The sequence below is a fragment of the Panthera leo genome, chromosome D2, assembly GCF_018350215.1.
Source record: "Panthera leo isolate Ple1 chromosome D2, P.leo_Ple1_pat1.1, whole genome shotgun sequence".
Lineage (NCBI taxonomy): Eukaryota > Metazoa > Chordata > Mammalia > Carnivora > Felidae > Panthera > Panthera leo.
Window position 1 is genome coordinate 78,093,160 of NC_056689.1, and position 19,685 is coordinate 78,112,844.

A 19,685-nucleotide genomic window follows, 5' to 3' on the forward strand; every position below is an offset into this window, starting at 1 on the left:
TGTCCCACACCCTCCTGAGAAAGGAGGGCAGCACCCACTTTATCCAAGCTCTCTTTGTGTCATCACAGAAAGAGGTCTGCACTAGGCTCAGTCTTTAAAGAGACAGTTTTGGACGTGGCCGTTGTTTTTTTCTTTGCTTGTCAAGAAATATTCAACAGCAACGTTTGAAATATGAGTCCTTAAGGCCAAGAGATTTTTCCTTTCATTGTCATTAAATAGCAGTATGAGATGGGATGAATATGGCCAAGTCCCCCGGGGAGGAGGGCAGGGTTTGGGGGAGCCTGGGAGCTAACCCTGAAGTCCCAAGAGATGAAAATCTGACGAGTGACCCAAGGGCGGACATTGCCTCCAAAGGGGAACATCTCAGTTTCATTTCAAACGTGCCCTTCATCGACAACCATCTTGCTAAAAATAGGTTACTGACGTTTACTTTGATGATGTTCCCTGCTTATACCTAGTAGAAGTTGACGAAACGTAATTACTGGTCAGTCTGGTGAAGACCGTATCTTTAAATCAGAAGTTAATCATTTGTCACCCAGTGGCTTCATCTTCAGTCACATGATTTTAGCATCGGGCATCGATTTCACCCAAGGGCTTCAGATGAATTGAGGAGTTTTCCAGGTAAGCTATGAGCTGCTGGAGTTTCTACTTTCCAAAGCTTATCTGCCCAGTAACCGCAGCTATCCAAATGTGTTGAGGAAGTGAGAGGCTAACAGCTTCCAAACTCAGCATCTTAGGACTTCTAACAGGTGCCTAACGTGAAAAGTATCGACACTGAAAGGACTGATCTTTTCAGAATAAAAAAATAAGGGGCCAGTGAACTTCCCAGCCAGGCTCTCTGGCTGTGGCTCAGCTAACAGAAGCCAGGAAGCGGCCCTTTCCACAACTATTCCAGGTGATTCTTAGGGACGCTGAAGTGTAAAAGCCATGGCCACTGCTAAGCATCCTGTGCTTTCTGGATCAAAATGCACTTCACAGAAAACTGCAACCCAGAAACACCAATGGGTACAGACAAAAAGGCCCCAAGAGAAGTCTGCTGTCTCCAGCCAAAGGACGGGTAAAGGAGCAGCCAGGCAAGACAGAGAACTTTTACACAATAGCCACCTGGCTCCACGCACCATGGGTGAAACTGTGGCCCTATCCCCAGCCCAGCCAACGAAGGTGAAGCGGGGAGCCTAGACTTTCACCTGCCCTCAGGATCCTTACATCTCCCCTCCCCTGCGCAGGGTGGTGTCACCTCTGGGCAGTAACCAGAGCCTCCCCAACACCCCCCAGGTCAGGCGGAGACCAGGTGGGGAGCCTAGACTTCCAACCCCACCCTTTAACACCACTCTGGGTAGAGCCAGGACCTCAACCCTCATCCAGAGGTAACAAGGCAACTCCACCTTCCGGGGGGAGTGGGGGGGCAGCAAGGTCACATGGACAGCCTGGGTTCCATCCCGCTCAGTGGTAATGAGGTGACCCTCCCCATCTGGTTTGCACGTGCTGATATTCCATTGCCCAATTTGCTCTTAGCCTTGCTGACATACCTTGTTAGGCACGTGTCTTGAATACAGCGTAATGGAGTCAGAATTTAGCGCTATGAGACATGCTGAAGATCCTCTTTTAGGAAGTGAGTCTAGTGACCGCTCTGGTGTGACACCCACATCTCCCTCAGATGGGATCACTCATTCCTCAAGCTGCCGGGAGTGTTGGTGGCTGATGGCTCTCGGCCCCACTGCTCTGCAGGAATTCCCTCGGCTCAAGGCAGCTGCCTCAGCCCCATCCGTTGGCTTCAACCACGAGTGGTCAAGGGAGGCACGTAATGGCCGGAGCACCAAGCCTTGGCATGGGGCATCTCTGAAGAGCCGGCCCAGCCCAGGACTCCTGGGGGGCTGACGGGGCTTTCTGCTGCGACCGCTTCTCCGCTCACCAACTCCCCTGCCGGGTCCTCCTTCCCTCACCCCTTTCAGGGCTTGATCGCAAGCACACTCCCCAGGAATCCTTCTGTGCGCAATACTCTCTATCAGAAGTGGTTTCCCGGGATCCGAGCCATGACAGTCAATACCGGGTGGGGTCTGAGGAAGCAGGTACTAAGACAGGACTTGGGGGGCCGGCCACGGGTAATCACCACTGGTGGCACGTGGAACACAGACAGCCCCTGACTGCAACTCATTTTCTCCTTTAATCCTTGCAACACTCCGGGGTGGGGGGTGGGGGTGGGGCAGTTTTACCCTCTCTGTTTTAAATTGTGAAGATCAAGGCTGAAGGTGAACCCGGCGAAGGTAACCCACCAGGTAAGAGGAAGAGCTAACACCCAGGCCACCAACTCCAGATCGAGGACCCTTAATTACTTTACTGCAGTTTCCCCTGAAGAAAAACACTTGCTGATATATATTATTTTATACCTATAATGCCTTGGTATAGCTCAATAGCTCTGCAAAAGGTTTTTTGATGCATGGTAATACAATTTTACAGTGTCTACTGAGTCACAGCATTTGACAATTGTCTTAGTCTTACACTATGTGCCTGGTGTGCCCCTGAGAAGCCCCCAGGCCTGGCCACCAGCATAAAATCAATCGGTTCCTGACAGAAAGATGGTGGACGGGCCAGCACCCAGACAGGTTGTAAGTTCTGTTTTTCTGAATTCGATTTGCCCGTTCTGATTACGTTCTGAGTGTTTTCACATTAGGTTGGAAGAGAACTTCTGCAGTAGCTCCGGGTTGTCAATACTGATGGAATGCGGAGGGCACCCAACCGCATGGCCACTTGGGGGAAGTGCTTAGAAGATCCACGTGGACATATTAAAGAGAAAATGGGGAAGCTGCATTTCGATTTGGATCTGGAAACCCAGCAGGCTCCTAAAAACTTGTTCGGTGAGAACAGAGATGGCGTCTTACTCGTGGTATATTCCCCGGGCATTACTGTGTACCCGATACGTGTGTACGGGAGGAAAGTCTTTGGGCATTCAGAAATGTGGTTGCCTCTTTAGATGTAGATCAGAACCCAAACCACGGTGGTACTGAGTGATGAGGTAGACTTGTAATGTGCATCTAAGACAAAGAATTCAATATGATGTTCGGTACGTGTAAAGTCAGTTCACACTGAGGTCTTTAATATTTGTTCAGCCACAGCAGAGACGAACGTATTAAGTCAGAACTGACTCCGCCTTGCTACAGGTATGTTTGGCTTTGGTGTTTGATGGGAAATGGGAGAACTGTTGTTTCAATTCATTAACCTGGAAACTACACAGAAGTCTCGCCTATGATAATCAGGGTCTTCTTTCCAAAGCCCTTTTCTGAGATGTGTTTAAGTTGTAAGATGCTGAGACTCCGCATTAAAATAGTGAGGCGTATGAATAAAAAAGATGGTCATTCTCTTTGTCACACTTCGTTTCAGAAATTATAACGTTCGTATATGTTTCAAAAGGTAACACATTTGCATCTAGAAAATAAATACAACTAATGCTGAAGACTTACGTCTTTTTTTTTTTTCCTTTCACCTAATTATTTACTGAAAGTGCTTTGTGAAAAAGGATGCTTTCAATTCATTTAATATTTTGGTGGCTTCAGGTCTTTATCATGAGACCTAACTTACATAATGTTCGCTCATTTCAACCACCCTGCAAGGCAGCACACTCTGACCACAATGACAGCAAGACCTGTGCATCACTCTTACGAGACTCTCCCTAATTTATTCATAATGGGTAGCATTTCCTTTGGTGTTCAGGAGAAATGTGTCTCACTTAAGGCTGAACCCGTTAGTTAATATTCTGCAGCTTCTGGTACTTGTAGTCTGTTCTCTGCTTCACAAAATGCCTTACTGTGATCGTAGCCACAATCACTACATTCAGAGCAAGGGCCATGAATAAAAATAGTTGCAGACTGTTGAAAGGTTGATTCTGAGTTTCTTCTCCATGTATTTGATACTGAAATCCTGTAACTGGAAACAAGATAAACATCATTTAAAGAAAAGTATTACTTGGCATTACAAAATGTTCATGAATTGTGTACCTCCTCGCAAATATGAATCTTATGCACCAATTAATGCATGGTATATAATGCCAACACAACATACAGCGACAGTGAGCAAATATTTCAATCACTTTATGTTTCTGTTTAGAAAGGACAAGATGCCCTTACATTCGTTTGTTTAAATAGTTAATTTGTTTCCTTGACATAAAGTGAAAAACTTGTGTCAATCAAGCATCTCAGTCAAACAGAAGCGCGGGTCCACTTATGGATTCTCACTATTTCCCATAGTTGTCAAAATATATGTGATCGATAGAGAAACAACTGGTTTCTCCTCTTGAAACAGGAAAAGGGTACTTTTTTAAAAGTTTTTATTTATTTATTTTGAGAGAGACAGAGACAGCCTGAGCAGGGGAGGGACAGAGAGAGGGAGGGGCGGGGGGGGGGAGAGAGAGAGAGAGAGAGAGAGAGAGAGAGAGAGAGAGAGAGAATCCCAAGCAGGCTCCACACTGTCAGCACAGAGCCCAACTGGGGGTTCAAACTCATGAAACCGTGAGATCATGACCTGAGCCGAAACCGAGAGTAGAACACTTAACCGACTGAGCCACCCAGGTTCCCTAGAAAAGGGTACTTTCTAATATGGATGATATTTCTGTAACTTTCATTCACAGATTTTCAACTAATTTCAGACTAATATCCACAGATGCATCATCTTTAGTGAATGTGTTTATAAAGTTACTGGATTTAATTTTTGTGTTCTTTTGCGTATATCTTAGAAATGTTTTGCTACAAACTAGAATCCTACTCCTTCATAGTCCATTCAAATAACAATTAACATAGAGGTCACAAGATTCTTTTATGCCAGGATAATTTTCACATGAGATAAACTCATAAGGAGTTTTTATTTAACTGTGGTCCGTCCAAAGCCATTTAGTTGTGGCTTGTCCATGAGTGGCCACCACCACCTCATTCTCCTGTGACCTGGCAGGGGTCATGTTTCAATCCTTTAAAAAGAAGCAGGGCTGGGGGCACCTGGGTGGCTCAGTCAGGTAAGCGCTTAAGCATCAGACTTCTGCTCAGCTCACGATCTCACAGTTCGTGACTTCAAGCATCGAGCTTTGGATCCTCTGTCTCCCTCTCTCTGCCCACCCCCGACTCCGTGCTCACATATGTGCACCTGCTCTCTCTCACTTTCTCTCTCTCTCAAAAATAAAATAAACATTTAAAAAAAAGAAGTAGGTCCATCTTAAAAGTAGAGTATTTTCTCTTAGAAAAAAATTGCTTTTTTTTTCCCAAAAAGGTGGTTGTGTGGGATGCAGGTTCATTGGATTTTCTCAGATAGGAGTTAAAACACATTGCTTTGATTCTATTATCTGCCATGCTGCCTATAACAAGGAGTCAGGAAGCTAAGAGAAAGTGTTGGTTTTAGAAGTGGGGAAGTTATATTTATACTCAAAAGCCACAGGGATCATGGTACATTATCAGTGCATAATATGTTTAAAATGTACCTGGTTTACATTTTTTCAACTAGTAGAAAGAAAAATTAATCTTGTGTGTTTATTAGGACTTAGCTGCTGATATGATAAATCTCTTACTGCGCATACTTAAGCAGGAACACAATTGAGCAGAATTTAATGAACCATGAGGTGTTCTTAGATCAGGAAATAGCTTGTTCTTTACCTGAATTTCCACTTGCACTTTGACCCCTTTTCAGACGAATAGGTCCTATGACAGAATCCGCCTTCCATTTGTATGAAGAAATGTCTCGTTTCCTTCTAGAGACACAGCCTTGGTTGCAGCGAGACTGATGGTCACTACTGTCACATATCAAAATCTTACACTGTAGATACACGGAGCCCAGATTTCTCAAGAATTTAAAGGCATTAAATTGGAATCTTCCATGGTGTCCAGAAAACGGATACACCTCACAAGTCTCATCTCGACTACATCTGGAACAGAATTTATGGCACATTTAGAAAATTTACAGTTCAGTCTTTTTGATATTGAAAAGAAATGATACAGAGTTTTGTTTGAACTAATTTGTGGGTCCAAAAATTGCTCTAGAAAGACAATGTCTTTAGCTCAGACCATAGTGAGCTAAGGCTATAGATCTGATTCCTGGGTAAGATAAAGTTCCCTCCAGCAATAAAATTCCTAGTCTATATGAATTAATTAGAAAACCAATTCAGATATATTAGAACTCAAATGTCTTACTCTACACACTTGCTTTGAACGTGCCAATAGGGTTGATATAAAGTCCATCAGCTTACAGAAAAAGAGGAAAACTTCCCTTTTTTTTTTTTTTTTAGAGAATGCCGCATATACTTTACTAATTGCATTATGTCTGTGTTCTAAATCTGGAACAAATGAAATAATCCTTTGGCGTTTTGTTGAAAATAATCAACATGGGGGGGTGGGGGGGGGAAGCAAAAACAAAACCACAAAGCCTCTTGACAAAAAATATATTTGTTTCTACCGGCAAATATTTGGGAAACATACTTAAAATTCTAGTGAATATGGGCTGTGGCTGTAGAAATGCTCTAACTTAAAGTATTTGTCACTAGTATACACTAACTGTATTTTGTAAAACAATTAAATTTACTAAACTCCATGGCAGCAGTATGGCAAACAATTATACAGCAGGCATACAGGAATTGTACAACCAGACACAAAAAATACTACTTCATTCGAGTCATTATTAATCCTCAGAAAAGCGTATCACCCATCAGTACATACCCACTCCTGATGAGGTCATAGGTTGGGGATGCAAAGTCAGACGTGGGAGAGGCAATACAGGTATCAAGAAAAACCACCAAATCTGGATCCGAGGTGTGGACACTGACTTGAACAAAAAGAGTTTGGTTCAAATCCACATAATATGGGGACTCCAGCAGAGGCTTTTCAAATGAATTGGATTCAAAAAGAGCCATGCTTGTGTTATATTTGCCCAACACATTTTGATTTTGTATTATGTCATCTTCTGTTATGTACATCATCTCCACAGTAGAATTACGTTCCATTTCACACTTCAGAACAATCTGGAGATGCTTCTGGCGGGTGATCACTTCCGATGCGGAGGACGGAATGAGAGTGATTATGTTGGTGTAAGTAATTGAATGATCTTCTACCTGCAGACCAAGATGGAATTCAAATGTTGTATTTTAAGTCCAATAATATTTTAGAACATAGATATGCATGGCATGTGTGGGTAGGCACACAATCATCTTAAATTGCAAGTCAGCAGCTTGCATGTTGGAATACCATAAGGCTCAAATGTGCTTTCTTTAAGAAACATGCTGGGTAGGAAGAAAACACGTGAGACGAGAGACAGAGCTTGGCTTAGAAAGACCAGAATACGGAATTAGACAGAACTTTTTACGTTAAAAACAATTTTGAACACAAATTTCCAGCCCTAGAAAGACTCGAGACCCTATAATGTATTGCCTTTCGTAAGTAGCATTAAGTTAGTGCGGCTCCCTGGGCGGTTTCCCAAGTGTATGCGGACAGAAGTCCTGCAGTAGGGTTTCCCCGGACTGCTTTCCCCAGGGATGCGCAGATAATCGTCCAGGTGTTCACGTGGAGCAAAAAATAACGATTTACTTCCATCCTTATTGATTCCCCGAGTAGCTCCCATTCCTTTCAACGACATCGTTGTTTCATGACCTGAGTGAAAAGTTTAGGGAATACATCCTAAAGGGACCTACAGGTTGCAAATGTTTGAGATCTTCAAGTTCTAGAAAAGGTAGAACGAAACTTATGTCCTTCATGTTTAAAACAAAGCATAATATTTTTATCTTCTCTCTTTACAGAGGAAAAGAAGAAGATCATAAAAATACAGCTAGGTGTTTGCTGAATATGAGATGTAGACATTTTCTGTACAGGTATTATTGGTAGACTCTTACACCTGCAGTATCTAGATGTTCGAACTTTCTGCAGTGAGTCGTCAGAGTTCTTCACCTTTTGGAAAAGATAACCACCCTCCAGTTACCCTGATAATGAATGTGGTCATTTGGCTTTGGTGTGTAAATGAGCGAGTGCACTTATATGTCCCCACAAGCTTACCACACATGAAGCTGCTAAGGCTTGGGAGTTGTTCGTTAAAGTCACCAGCAAGTACCGCGGCGTTATCTAACACATCTCTGGCGTGTGACAAAAGCCAGCTCAGTGTCTCGCTTTACCTTTTTGACTGTACTGCATCCATCCAGAGGAATAGAAAATTCCACCACATTTGATATCTTTGGTCTGCAAGTTGGGTCATTTAGTTGTAAGTTATTCATGCTATATTTTAATAATCCCAGGTAGGATTTACTAATGATAACTCTCATCTTGTCTGAGGAGCAAGTTAAGGATGCTGTTCAGAAAAAACAAAAACAAAAACAAAAACAAAACAGGGATGATTATGTTTATGTCAACCTTGAACTTTGGATCTTGAAAAGCTATGCGCACAGAAGTATATAAAAAAACTCAAAACCGGGGAGAGGGGAAAGTGGGTGATAGGCATTGAGGAGGGCACCTGTTGGGATGAGCACTGGGTGTTGTATGGAAACCAGTTTGACAATAAATTACATATAAAAAATAGAATAATAAAATAAATAAAATGAATGAATGAATAAATTAACTAATTAAATTAAAAAATAAAAACTCAAAGCCATTTTGCTCTAAACCATAATCAGAAGCCTGAGACAGCAGAGTAGTTGACCCACCTTTTATGACGTTCACCGTGACCTTTTTTGCAACTTGAATCTGTGACTCTATTATTTTTAATTGTGCCTTTACAGAAGGCAATAAGGAAAACAGTCGCTATTTTCTACAGAAATCTTTCTCAAGTTAATAAAATCATTCCCTTCCTCTTGTACGAGGCAATGCACAGAACTGATCCTCCAGCTTCCGATCACGAAGATGTTCCAAAGTATGTACGACAGGCTTGCAAGCAGGGGAGCCACGGGTAGGCTAAGAATTAAAGGGCAGTTTCTACGGGCACCGTCCTCAGAGAGCTCAAAACAGCTAAGGGGTATGACTTACTAGTGTTGACGTTTCCCGCGTAAACTGAAGTGTAGGAAGCAGTGAAGCCCCGGTAGGAGTTGGCGTAATCTGTAGATAGCACAACGGTCAGCGAGTCCGACGAGGATTCAAAGGTGGGCTTCACGTAGCCACACACTTGTCCAAGCAGGCCAGAGGTGGTGGAGGAGCCATCATAAACGGCAATGAAGTCAAATCTGCAGTATTCGTCCACTTCTATGCTAGAGAAGCAGGGCCTCTGGTGAAAATTCAATTCTCAACAGTCTCAGTCCTAAGCGATTCAAGAGTTTTCCTTACGGTGGGATCTCAGGCTTATGATGACAAACCTGGGGCTTTGCCCATCCCTGGTGTGACCTCAGAATCTTCAGAAAAAGAGTCCATTTACTTCAATGCAATAATATTGGTGCTTTCTTTTTTTTAATTGTCTTTAATGTTTTATTTATTTTTGAGACCAAGAGACAGAGCACGAGTGGGGAGGGGCAGAGGGAGAGGGAGACACAGAATCTGAAGCAGGCTCCAGGCTCTGAGCTGTCAGCACAGAGCCCGACGCGGGGCTTGAAACCACAAACCATGAGATCATGACCTGAGCTGAAGTCAGACGCTTACTGGTATTTTCTTTATACACCCATTCTTTGAATAATGCTCATCTAAGAGGGGGTCCACATGATCTTTTCCCTTCCCCAGGTTCCCCATTTGCCGGGGGGGGCTCGCTGCCTTTCTCCAACAGGAGAAATGGACCACAGTACTTACAAAACGTCTTTGAAGTGTAATTTTATCTTGTAACCTTTCTCCACTTGTATGTGCCACACGCAATAAGCCAGTGCAGGATGTGGATTTGGGTAATTGGGGCTGGTAAAGGATCCTTCGGAGGCATCCAAGTAACCACCACAGTTTGGAATAGCTGAAAGGGATGTGAGGGTGACCAAGAGTATAAATCACGGGAGAGACTTCATTGAGAGACTTCATTTAGTTTCTGTGCTGTGCGTTGAGCTCAATAAGCAATCCCCACCCAGACCCCCCGAATTTTATTCTATTGCCCTCTTTTGAATTGGCAGCAGACTGAGATTTTCATCTTTCTTTATCACTGGATTTTCTGGCCACTGGTGCAGGGCAGAGTGACACTGTAAGATCTGTCCCAGAGTTAGAGACCCTCCACTAAGGTCTTAGCCACGGAAAATGATGTCACACTCTTAGGACTAACATCTGAGGCTCTTCCTCACTTGGCCCCAGCCTAGCTTTCCAGCCTCATCAGCCACCTCCGCCTGACCTACTGTTCCCCACTGTCCTTCCCTCCCGTGGCTCCTCAGACTGTTGGTGCCAGCAGACGGGAGCCCTCCTCCCCTGCTTCCCGCCTCTCCCTACCCTACACTGTGGTTCACAGCTCAGCTCGGATGCAGCCTTCGTGAAGACACCCTCGGTCCCTCCCCTCCCCTCCCCAGTAAGTAAGCAAGCAGCCGGACAAGTGAAACGCAGACAGCCAACACCGAAGGCTCCTTTTAGGGGGGTGCAAAATGGTGTAGGCCGGCTGAAGCCGAGGATGCAGGTCAGGTAGTGGCTAGAGGTAAGGCCCGAAAAGGTGGCCCGGGTCTGGCTTCGGAGAGCCCTGACTGCTCCACTCTGGAGATCCGCCCACACCAAGGATTCAGCAGTTTACGAGGAGGGTGACCTACTCAACTCTGGGCCTCGGAGAGCAAACCAGAGTGGAGCTTTGCTCCTGAACCCACTTGCAGAGTTTCTTGGCATTCTGCTTTGGGTTGCAGCGGAATCTGGGTGCTGTGAATGCAGAACCATGTATTTGTAGCCTCAGACTGCCTGACAGTCTTAGATTCAGATGTGAGATAAGAGATTCTCAGCATGTGCTCCCTGGATGACCTTCTTTATCAAGAATTACCTGGAAGGGGCACCCAGGTGGCTCAGTTGGTGAAGCATCGGACTCTTGATTTCAGCTTAGGTCATGATCTCACGATTTGTGAGTTCGGGCCCCACGTAGGGCTCTGCACTGACCACATTGAGCCTGCTTGGGATTTTGTCTCTCCCTTTTTCTCTGCTCCTCCCCTGCTCACTCATGCACTCTCTCAAAAATAAATAAATATATTTTTTTACTAAAAAATTTAAAAAAAGAATCACCTGGAAGACGTGTTAAACATGTAGATTCTATAGCTCCAAAGATGTTGTGTTCAGACCAGAGGGAGGAGCAGTCCCTGAACAGGCATTTCAAAGGATCTCAGGTTATTATAAAACAGGCTGGGAGCCCCTGGGTGGCTCAGTCGGTTGACCATCCGACTTTGGCTCAGATCATGATCACTCGGTTTGTGGGTTCGAGCCCCGCGTCGGGCTCTGTGCTGACAGCTCAGAGCCTGGAGCCTGCTTCAGATTCTGTGCCTCCTCCTCTCTGCCCCTCCCCCACTCGCACTCTGTCTCTCTCTCTCTCTCAAAAATAAATAAACATTAAAAAATTTTTTTTAAAACAGCTGAACCTGGAGAGTCTGCTTCGGTCTGTCACACCGTACACCTCAATACGTAGCCGTCTGATCAGCCCCATCCATCTGCCTCACGTGGGAGCTGGTTAGAAAGGCAAAGTCATGGGCTCTATGCCAGAACCAGTGAATCAGAATCTGATTTCACAAGCTCTCCAGGTGATTCTTCCGCACACAGGTTAGAGAACCGCTGCTCTCGCACACAGCGAGCTCTCAGGGCACAGACTCAGACTCAAGGTTACAACAACCCACGCAGGAGAGTGTGTGACCTTCTGTGCTCGCAGGTGCAGAGGACATATACGTGTCCTTACTTACAGGTGCCGGGTGAGAAGTAGTAGTAGAAGATGAAGACAGTTCTTTGCATTCTTACAGAATCGGTGACTATTTGAACCGTTAACGTATCGGATGATGACTCAAAAACAGGAACGTAGTCATGTTTACTGCAGACTTTCCCGAGCACAGACCCCTTGGTAGAGTTTCCATCAAAAACTTTAATGTTTTCATTTTTACACCCTCCACTGGGATCCAGCCTGTGAACAGGACACATGGGTGGTTGGAGACGAACCACCAGGCCAGGGGGTTCGGCGTGGAGTCAGTCATTCACCTCGGCATGGCGGTTTGCATACCGGGACCGGCCTCCTTCCCCCGCCCCCCAACATCAACCCGCACACCATCAGTCTATAAAGGCCTCAGGAAACACAACTGCTTTGCCCGTGATCCTGTACAGTCAGGGGGGAGGTGGGACTCGGGTCCAGGACTCCTTCCCTTCCCGTCTCCATCTCTCCTGCTCCTCGTGCCCCGGTGTGAACCGTGGGGTGGGATCTTCTTATTTAGAATACATCCCCTTTGACATTTGGAACCCAAGGCCGTAGAAACGGGAAGCGACTCTTCCTCCACGGCCACCTCGCTCACGGTAAGGGACGCCCCTTCCTTCCCTCACATCCCCCGGTCTTCTTTCGTAAGGACGGTCCGTGCCCTGCACTGGACAGGGCAGACCCGGATGATTCATTGTCCTCTGCCCATGCTGACAGGGTCTCTCCGGATGGCCCCCGAATCCTGACACAGTTGCAAGATGGCTTAGAGGGAACACCGCGAGGGTAGACAAACCTGAATTCTTCCACCGTAGCCCCTTCCCTGCTGCGTAACTTTGGCTGAGCTATTCAGGATTTCACCTCACTCTCCCTTCTGCAAACGGGGATATCACAGCCTTCGTCTCATCCTGTGGGAGGTTTATAATCATCTGAACAGGGAGCACCGGCACAGGCCCGGCACACAGAAGTGTCTAAGACGGGCAATGTCCGTCTCCCCTCCCTCGCTCTTGCCCCGCTGCCGTCCTCTCTTTCTCGACACATCAGGGATACTGTATGTGATTCTTCATTAATAGCCCTTGAATTCTGGGAAATACGGAAGCGCCCCTTCTTTTTTATTGCCTTCAGGGCCAGACAGAAGTGAATGCCAACTTCCCTGGCGAAGGGCCACGAGTCTCAAAGTGTGGCACCTTGACCGCACCAGCAGCACCTGGGAAGTCGTTACCCGTGCACGTTCTCGGGCCCCGGCCACCCCCGTCCGGGTCAGAATCTGGGCCCAGGGTCCCACAGCCGCGCTTTTGCAAAACCCTCCCGCGCTTCTGAGACTCTCCGGTTTAGAACCACGGGCAGAGGGGGAGCGTAGGGGCGCTGGGGCAAGGGTGCCGGGATCCGGTCCCTCTGCTGCCTGTATCGGTCCGTGACCCTGGGCACGTGAAGTGACTTCTCTGGGATTTCTTTCTAATCCCCGCCGAGTGGGGATTAGATCGCATCCACCCCAGAGGGCTGTTGAGAGGACTGATTAACTGGGGAAGTTCTCACGAAGCCCTGAGAGAGTCTGGTAGGGCAGCGCCCCGTCCTCAGCTTGGCCTTGCACTGCCATAACCTGGGCACTTATAGAAAACGCTTGTGGGTGTATATTTATTTCAAAATAAAAAATTTAAAATAAAAAAAAACACTGCTGCCTGGTTGTCTGCCCCTCCCCCTCCCCCGATTTATATGAGGTGCAGCCTGGGAATCTGACTTTCTGGAAGCTCCCCCGCTGATTATAATGCATACTTTGAAACCATGAGTTTAGTGTCTTAGGACCTGGAACCTGGAACTAGACTAGCTGGATACTAACTATGGTCATTCCACTTACTATGTGACCTGAGACAAGTTTTCAATCTCCCTGGGATTGAGGGCCTGGGATACTCATACTGACCTCACAGGACCTCTGTGACCACAGCCAGGGGCCCAGTCATCAGTCAGTGACTAGTCGTCAGCCATTACGACCATCACCATGGTCATGGGAGTTACCACTACCTCTAGGAGCAGCTGATTTTTTTTCGACACAGACTCCTTGGTATGGCCAGAGTTCAACCACCCTCATTAGAAAGCAAAGCCTCTACTTACTGGAAGTGGGAAAAAATAATTCTGATGCTTTTGTTTTCTGGTTTTTCTAGTGTCCAGGTGCAGTCCTCATTGGGATTGAGTTGCAGGATTAGGGCTCTATGGGCATCCGATTGGCTGGTGCCTCCCACGGTGGCCCGGCAGCTAGATTTGCCTGGTAGAGACCACAGTTGGCACTGAGAAAAGTCAGCAGCCCCCGCCCTTCTCCTCGAGGGGTTGGGAATCTACCTCCCACATGTACTATCCATACAAGCATGCGGGCGATTGTGAGTGGTATTTAACTCATTCCAAAGTAAGCCACCAGCAACTGATTTCCCCCTCTTAGAGTCCTTGGGGAGAAAATACTTATGATTCCTCTATAAGTGGTGCATAAAAAATAAAGAATATATTAGGGCATGCAGAAAGATGGTTTTAAAAATAGGCTTTATATCTACAATATACAAAGAACTCCTACAACTCAATCATTAAAAGACAACCTGATAAAAGACAAAGGACCAAAATAGATGTTTCTCCAAAGAAGACATAAAGGCCAATAAGCACATGAAGAGATCCTCAACATCATTAGTCATCGGGGAAAATGCAAATGAAAACCACAGTGAGATACCATTTCACACTGTTCAGAATGTGAAACAAAACTAGAGTCGAAAACAGAAAACGAGAATTTGACAAGGATACGGAAAAATTGGAACCCTCTGCAAAGCTAATGGGACGGCTGCTAGGAAAACGGTCCGACAAGTCCTCAAAAGATGAAACAGGGAGTTCCCATAACGCAACATTTCCACTCCTAGGCATGTCTCCAAAAGGAATGAACACATACGTACACTAATGCTTACAGCCGCGCTAGCCAAAATAACAAGGGGAAACAACTCAAATGTCCATCAAATGATGAACAAATAAAATCTGGTCCATCCATACTACGCAGGATCACTCAGCAATAAAAAGGATGAAGCGCTGGCCCATGGTACAGCGTGGATGAACCTCGTATATTTTAAGCTGAGTGAAAGACCACATATATTGTAGGGTTTCATTGATAGGAAATGTCCAGATTGGGGAAATCTATTATAGAGACAGAAAGTAGACTGGTGGTTGTCTTGGGCTGAGAGCACTGGAAAAAACAGCCAATGGGTGCAGCGTTTCTTTCTGAGGTGATGAAAATGTTCTCAAATTAGAAAGTAGTCATGGTGGCACAATTCTGTGCCTACACTGAAAACCGGTAAATTTTACATTTTAGAAGAGTGGATTTTATGGTATGTGGCTTATACCCTAATAAAGCTGTTACTAAAGAGAAGGAAGAGGAGGAAGGAGAGGAGGAGCTGCAGCGGCAACTCTAACAGAATGTGAATAAAAAAATCAAGTACTTCAGAATGGAACCCAACTAAGGGTTCCCAAAAGCTTCTCATTTTCTTTTTATCTATGACTGATGAGCTATGTCCTTATAACAGTAGTCTCTTATTTCTTTTTCCCCAACAATAACTACTATTATGTTTATTAGTAAAAAACAGAAAGCCAAGAAAAAAAGTGTATAATCCCACCCATCCAGGAAAAAAATGACCATTAAAAACTTCTTGTAAATACTTCAGAACCTTTCCTTTCCTACTTCCTGATCTTTAAAAATGCTCAAGTGTATGTATTTTAAACATAACATCATATTACACAAATTTCAGGTAGTTTTTTTTCTCTCTCTCTCTCTTAAGGTAGATCCTGGGCACCTTTCTTCCAGCTCAGTCTTACTTGTACGAAACTGCCGAAGTACGTACCTTTGTGTGGATCTGCAACTTACAGAAGGAATGAGGGACATTCACATTGCTTTTTACAATTGGGTAAATGCGCCGTGTGTTTTGTGTGTGTGTGTGTGCACTTTTATAATTATTTCCGAGGTATTTACTTCTCACTAGTAAAATTACCTGGTAAAATTCTTTGTGATTTTTCAAAAAATATTTTTACGTATATTGTCACGTGGGCTTGAAAAAAAACTTAGTACCAATTCGAAATCACATCAAAGAGCATACGAATAAGTGTTCTCTGTAATACGGTCATTAGCAGGTAATTAAAACTTCAAAACTTTGGGCAGGGGCCTCTTGGAAGGAAGTCTCCTATTTTGTTAGGGAAAAAAAGAACTGGTTCAAGCTTCTTACCTTCAGACTTGGTCCAGTTGAACTCTGCCAAACACGGCACGATGAAAAGGGCCAAGGGGACAAGCCTGCTCACAGCCTCCATCTTGGTCAGGAGAAAAACAGCCCAGAGGGCTAGCAGGCTTTTATACTTCTCGGTGTTTCATAACCGGCTGGCTTCATGAGCCCTCTGGCCACCTTCAGGGAAATGTGTCAGTGTGACCAGCCAAGGACTAAATTTATGTGGGAATGGAGCAGCTGTGTGACTGGTGTATTATCAGCAATCCCCAGCTTGAGTGTTCCCTCTCCGGCTCATTCCTGGAAAGCTTACAGAAAGTTCCCAGCTAAAAACTTCCTCGCAGGGGATCTCCAGCCCCCGGCACGCAGCAGGCACTGAGTAATTCATCATGGCACCGAGTTAGAGTTGAGCCTTCGCCCTGTTATTTGTTCAGATCACGAAGCAGGTAGCACTGCTGATATCGTAAGACTTCACCGCTCTTCTCCTCCAATTGAAGTCAAAGGATCAGCTGGGGGAGGTGGGTGGCACCTGGGCAAAGTGTGGGTCCAGCTAGGTCACTTTGACGGCTGCCGGGGTGCTGACACAGAGGGAGAGGAAGAGCTGGTACAGGGTGGGGAGCAAAAAGAAAGTACAGGTGCAGGTTTGGCTTCAGGAACTCAAACCGTTATGTCCAGAGAGGCTGAAGCAGGTGAATTAAAGTCCCCTTGGCACTGTTTTACAAATGACAGAAAGGAATCCTGTCGTCCAAGGTGAGATGGGTGCTGCAGTGGCAAGGCCAGCGCCTGTGACATCAGGAAGTTGTGCTCACAAGGAGCTTGTATATGGGTCTTCCCTGTTTTCATTCATTCATTTATTCAACAATTATTTGTTGGCTACTGCTCTAGGGCCTGGGGATTCATAATTGAACGTGAGAAACACAGTCCCTGCCCTCATGGAACTTATTCTCTAAGTGGAGGAGACAGACAACAAACAAAGTAATTACAAATAGTGAGAGGTACTATGAACGTAATGAAACAGGGTGATGGGATAGAGTGCAGGGAGGATGCGATATTGAGGTGCAATTGAGAAAGATGAAAGGTGAGCAAACACAGAAAGACAGAGGCATTTATGTGTCATATGGGCTTAAGGGATGCATTTTAGGCAAAACAATGGGCAAGTGCAAAGGCCCCGGGGCGGGAATCAGTTGGGCATGTCTACATAATAAGGGAAGGCAAGCCAGTGTGGCTGAGGTGAGCAAAGGGGAGGGGAGTAGAATGTAAGTTAAGGTGAGGCAGGTAATGGTCCAATAATGAAGGATGTGTAGGTCAGATGAGGCATTTGGATTTTATTCTAAGTTCAGATGAAACTTTTTTGAGCAGGAAAACGATGACCAGCAGCTCTGTGGAGGTAATTGTGGATACAGACTGAACTTATAGCTTGAAACCCTTCCCAGGTGCCCTCAACTTTCCATGTTGTTCTCACTGTCCTACAGCCCAGAGACCCTTGCTTGGATCTAGGACACTGGGGTTCCTGGGCAGGGCACAGTACTAGACTGTGACCCAGGGGTTCCATTCCTAGTTAGACCCCTGGACCAGGCATCTGGCTTCATACCAGTGCCACAGCAGCAAGGCCAGCACCTGTGACATTACCAAGTTGTGCTCAGTAAGGAGCTTGGACACTCACCAAGGTCCCTGGCACAGCCCCACTCAGTTCCTGTCAGCTCGGAGACTTCTGGAGCCAGCCACGTACCAGGTAGGGACTGGATATCCTGATGTGAGAGCAGGGGCATCAGTATAGGGTAGGTACCCTTCTGATCACTAAGGACCCCTTACCCTCAGCTGTGCACAGATCCCCACTCCTACCCCTACTTTCTTACTAACACCATCCCCCTGTCTCCTATGGACATGATCTCCTAGCTCCCTGAACCAGCACCACTGGGTGTGAGAGCTCCATGGTCACTCTTCTGGGAGGGGGCTGACAGAGGGAAAGGAGCCCTGGGTCAGCAATCAGGAGACAAGCAGTTCAGGCCACTGGCAATTCACCATGAGATCCCAGGATCCCAGGGCCTGTGGGGTTGGTATACCTTATTTTGCTTAACCCTCACTATCACCTCTGCAAGCCCTCAATTTACATCACGGAAACCGAGGCTCAGAGAGGTTAAGAAACTTCCCCAATGGCCCATGGCTATTGAAAGGCAGAGTTGGATTTGAACCAAGTGTATCTAGCTCTGAAGCCCACAGGGTACGCTCTGTCCCTACTGCCTACCAGACGGGTGTCCCAGGAACCCTTGCCCCATCCTGCCTCCTTCGTGGACCCTGAGATGCCTGAACTTCAGATGTATTCCCAAGGAATTCCTGTACAGAACATGCTTGCACAGGGCCTCCAGGGTTCTGGGCACTGTGCTGCCCGTTGGGTGAGGTTGAGAGGGATATGGGATGGGCTCAGGAGCTTGCCAGCGACGAGAAAATCGAAGTGCAAGTGAACACCGAACACCAGGCCTGAACAGGAGACGCCAGACAGAGGCAGAGAAAGTGCTTCAGGAACTCAAGAGGGACAGGTCATTTCCAGATGGGAAGTCTCAGGGCAAGATGCAGGGAAGATGCAGCCTTGAATTTGCCTCCTGAAACTCATCCTGGAGCCTGCAGGGATTTTCGTGGCCATTCCAAACGGCTGCTCTGTGAGAGCAGCCTCAGCTCCCACATCCCTTCTGGCAAATCTCTCCACCACTGGAGTGCTGAAATGGCCTCATCAGCCAAGCCCTCTGGAGAGAGTGCTCTGCTCACAAAGCCAGGGTTTTGTTAACAAGTCCAAAATGTAGTTTCAGATGGACAGTCTGTGAGTAAAAAGGGGTCCAGACAGGGGAAAGAGCAGGAACAGAGGGGAGCTGATGAACAGGAGTGGAGAAGAGTATGTCCTACTGCTGAGACCAAGAGAATCCTGGCCTCTCCAACTCAGCTGGGGGTTCCGGTCAGCAGTTACAGGCACTGGCAGATGAATTAGCAAGACTCCGTTGTTAAAGGGATCCAGAAGGGAGGGAATCTGCTTCTGAAGATTTGCTTGGAGAATGCCAGAGGGAGAATCTCGGGTTTTCTGAAATGTCTTTTAGATGCCATTGGGCTCCACCCCATCATTACACAGATAAGCTAACTTAAACCCAGACATGTCCCATCGCTTTGTTCCCACTCTCTCCAAGATGACAGGTGTCCTCCTTCAGGACAGTGTGACAGAACTGTGCAGGAGAGGAGCTAGATGAGAGTGGGTGAAACTCTCGGGAGGAGAAGAGCCAAATGAGCTCCTCCAGCTGGGAATTTCTGAGTCGGAAACTGGAAACGCTCTAAGATCAATATATATTTTTCTTCTGGCATTGGAGATAACTCTCTTTATATTGCAATATAATACTACAAGATAGTTGCCCCAAGTCACCAAGTGGCTAGTACACAAATTTAAGTGCATTTATTACTTTTTTTAATGTTTATTTACTTTTGAGAGATAGCACAAGCAGGGGAGGGCAGAGGGAGAGAAAGACACAGAATCCGAAGCAGGCTCCAGGCTCTGAGCTGTCAGCACAGAGCTGAATGCGGGGCTCAAACTCAGGAAGTGTGAGATCATGACCTGAGCTGAAGTTGGACCTTAACCAACTGAGCCACCCAGGGGTCCCTAAGTGCATTTATAACAAACAACAACAAACACCAGAGGCAAAGAATTATTTTCAA

The 19,685-nt window shown here is 46.1% G+C and overlaps 1 protein-coding gene and 1 long non-coding RNA gene across 5 annotated transcripts; one reads left to right on the forward strand and one right to left on the reverse strand.

Moving 5' to 3' along the window:
• Positions 1–2,098: 2,098 nt before the first annotated feature.
• LOC122202745 lies at positions 2,099–8,106 on the forward strand. 4 transcript variants are annotated; one of them, XR_006194858.1, is made up of 5 exons: positions 2,099–2,276; positions 2,672–2,855; positions 3,108–3,158; positions 6,955–7,054; positions 7,760–8,106. It is a non-coding gene; the product is annotated as an uncharacterized LOC122202745 (long non-coding RNA). The 4 variants fall into 4 exon arrangements; XR_006194859.1 differs by having other exon boundaries at positions 6,958–7,054; XR_006194856.1 differs by lacking the exon at positions 3,108–3,158.
• On the reverse strand, positions 2,377–17,282 carry CUZD1 (CUB and zona pellucida like domains 1). Its single transcript, XM_042909238.1, has 9 exons — positions 15,999–17,282; positions 13,867–14,017; positions 11,762–11,976; positions 9,720–9,870; positions 8,973–9,190; positions 8,129–8,301; positions 6,687–7,078; positions 5,631–5,899; positions 2,377–3,915 (listed from the first exon to the last, which is right to left on the reverse strand). The coding sequence occupies exons 1-9, from the start codon at positions 16,078–16,080 to the stop codon at positions 3,740–3,742; spliced, it is 1,827 nt and encodes a 608-aa protein (XP_042765172.1). The 5' UTR covers positions 16,081–17,282; the 3' UTR covers positions 2,377–3,739.
• Between the last annotated feature and the right edge of the window lie 2,403 nt (positions 17,283–19,685).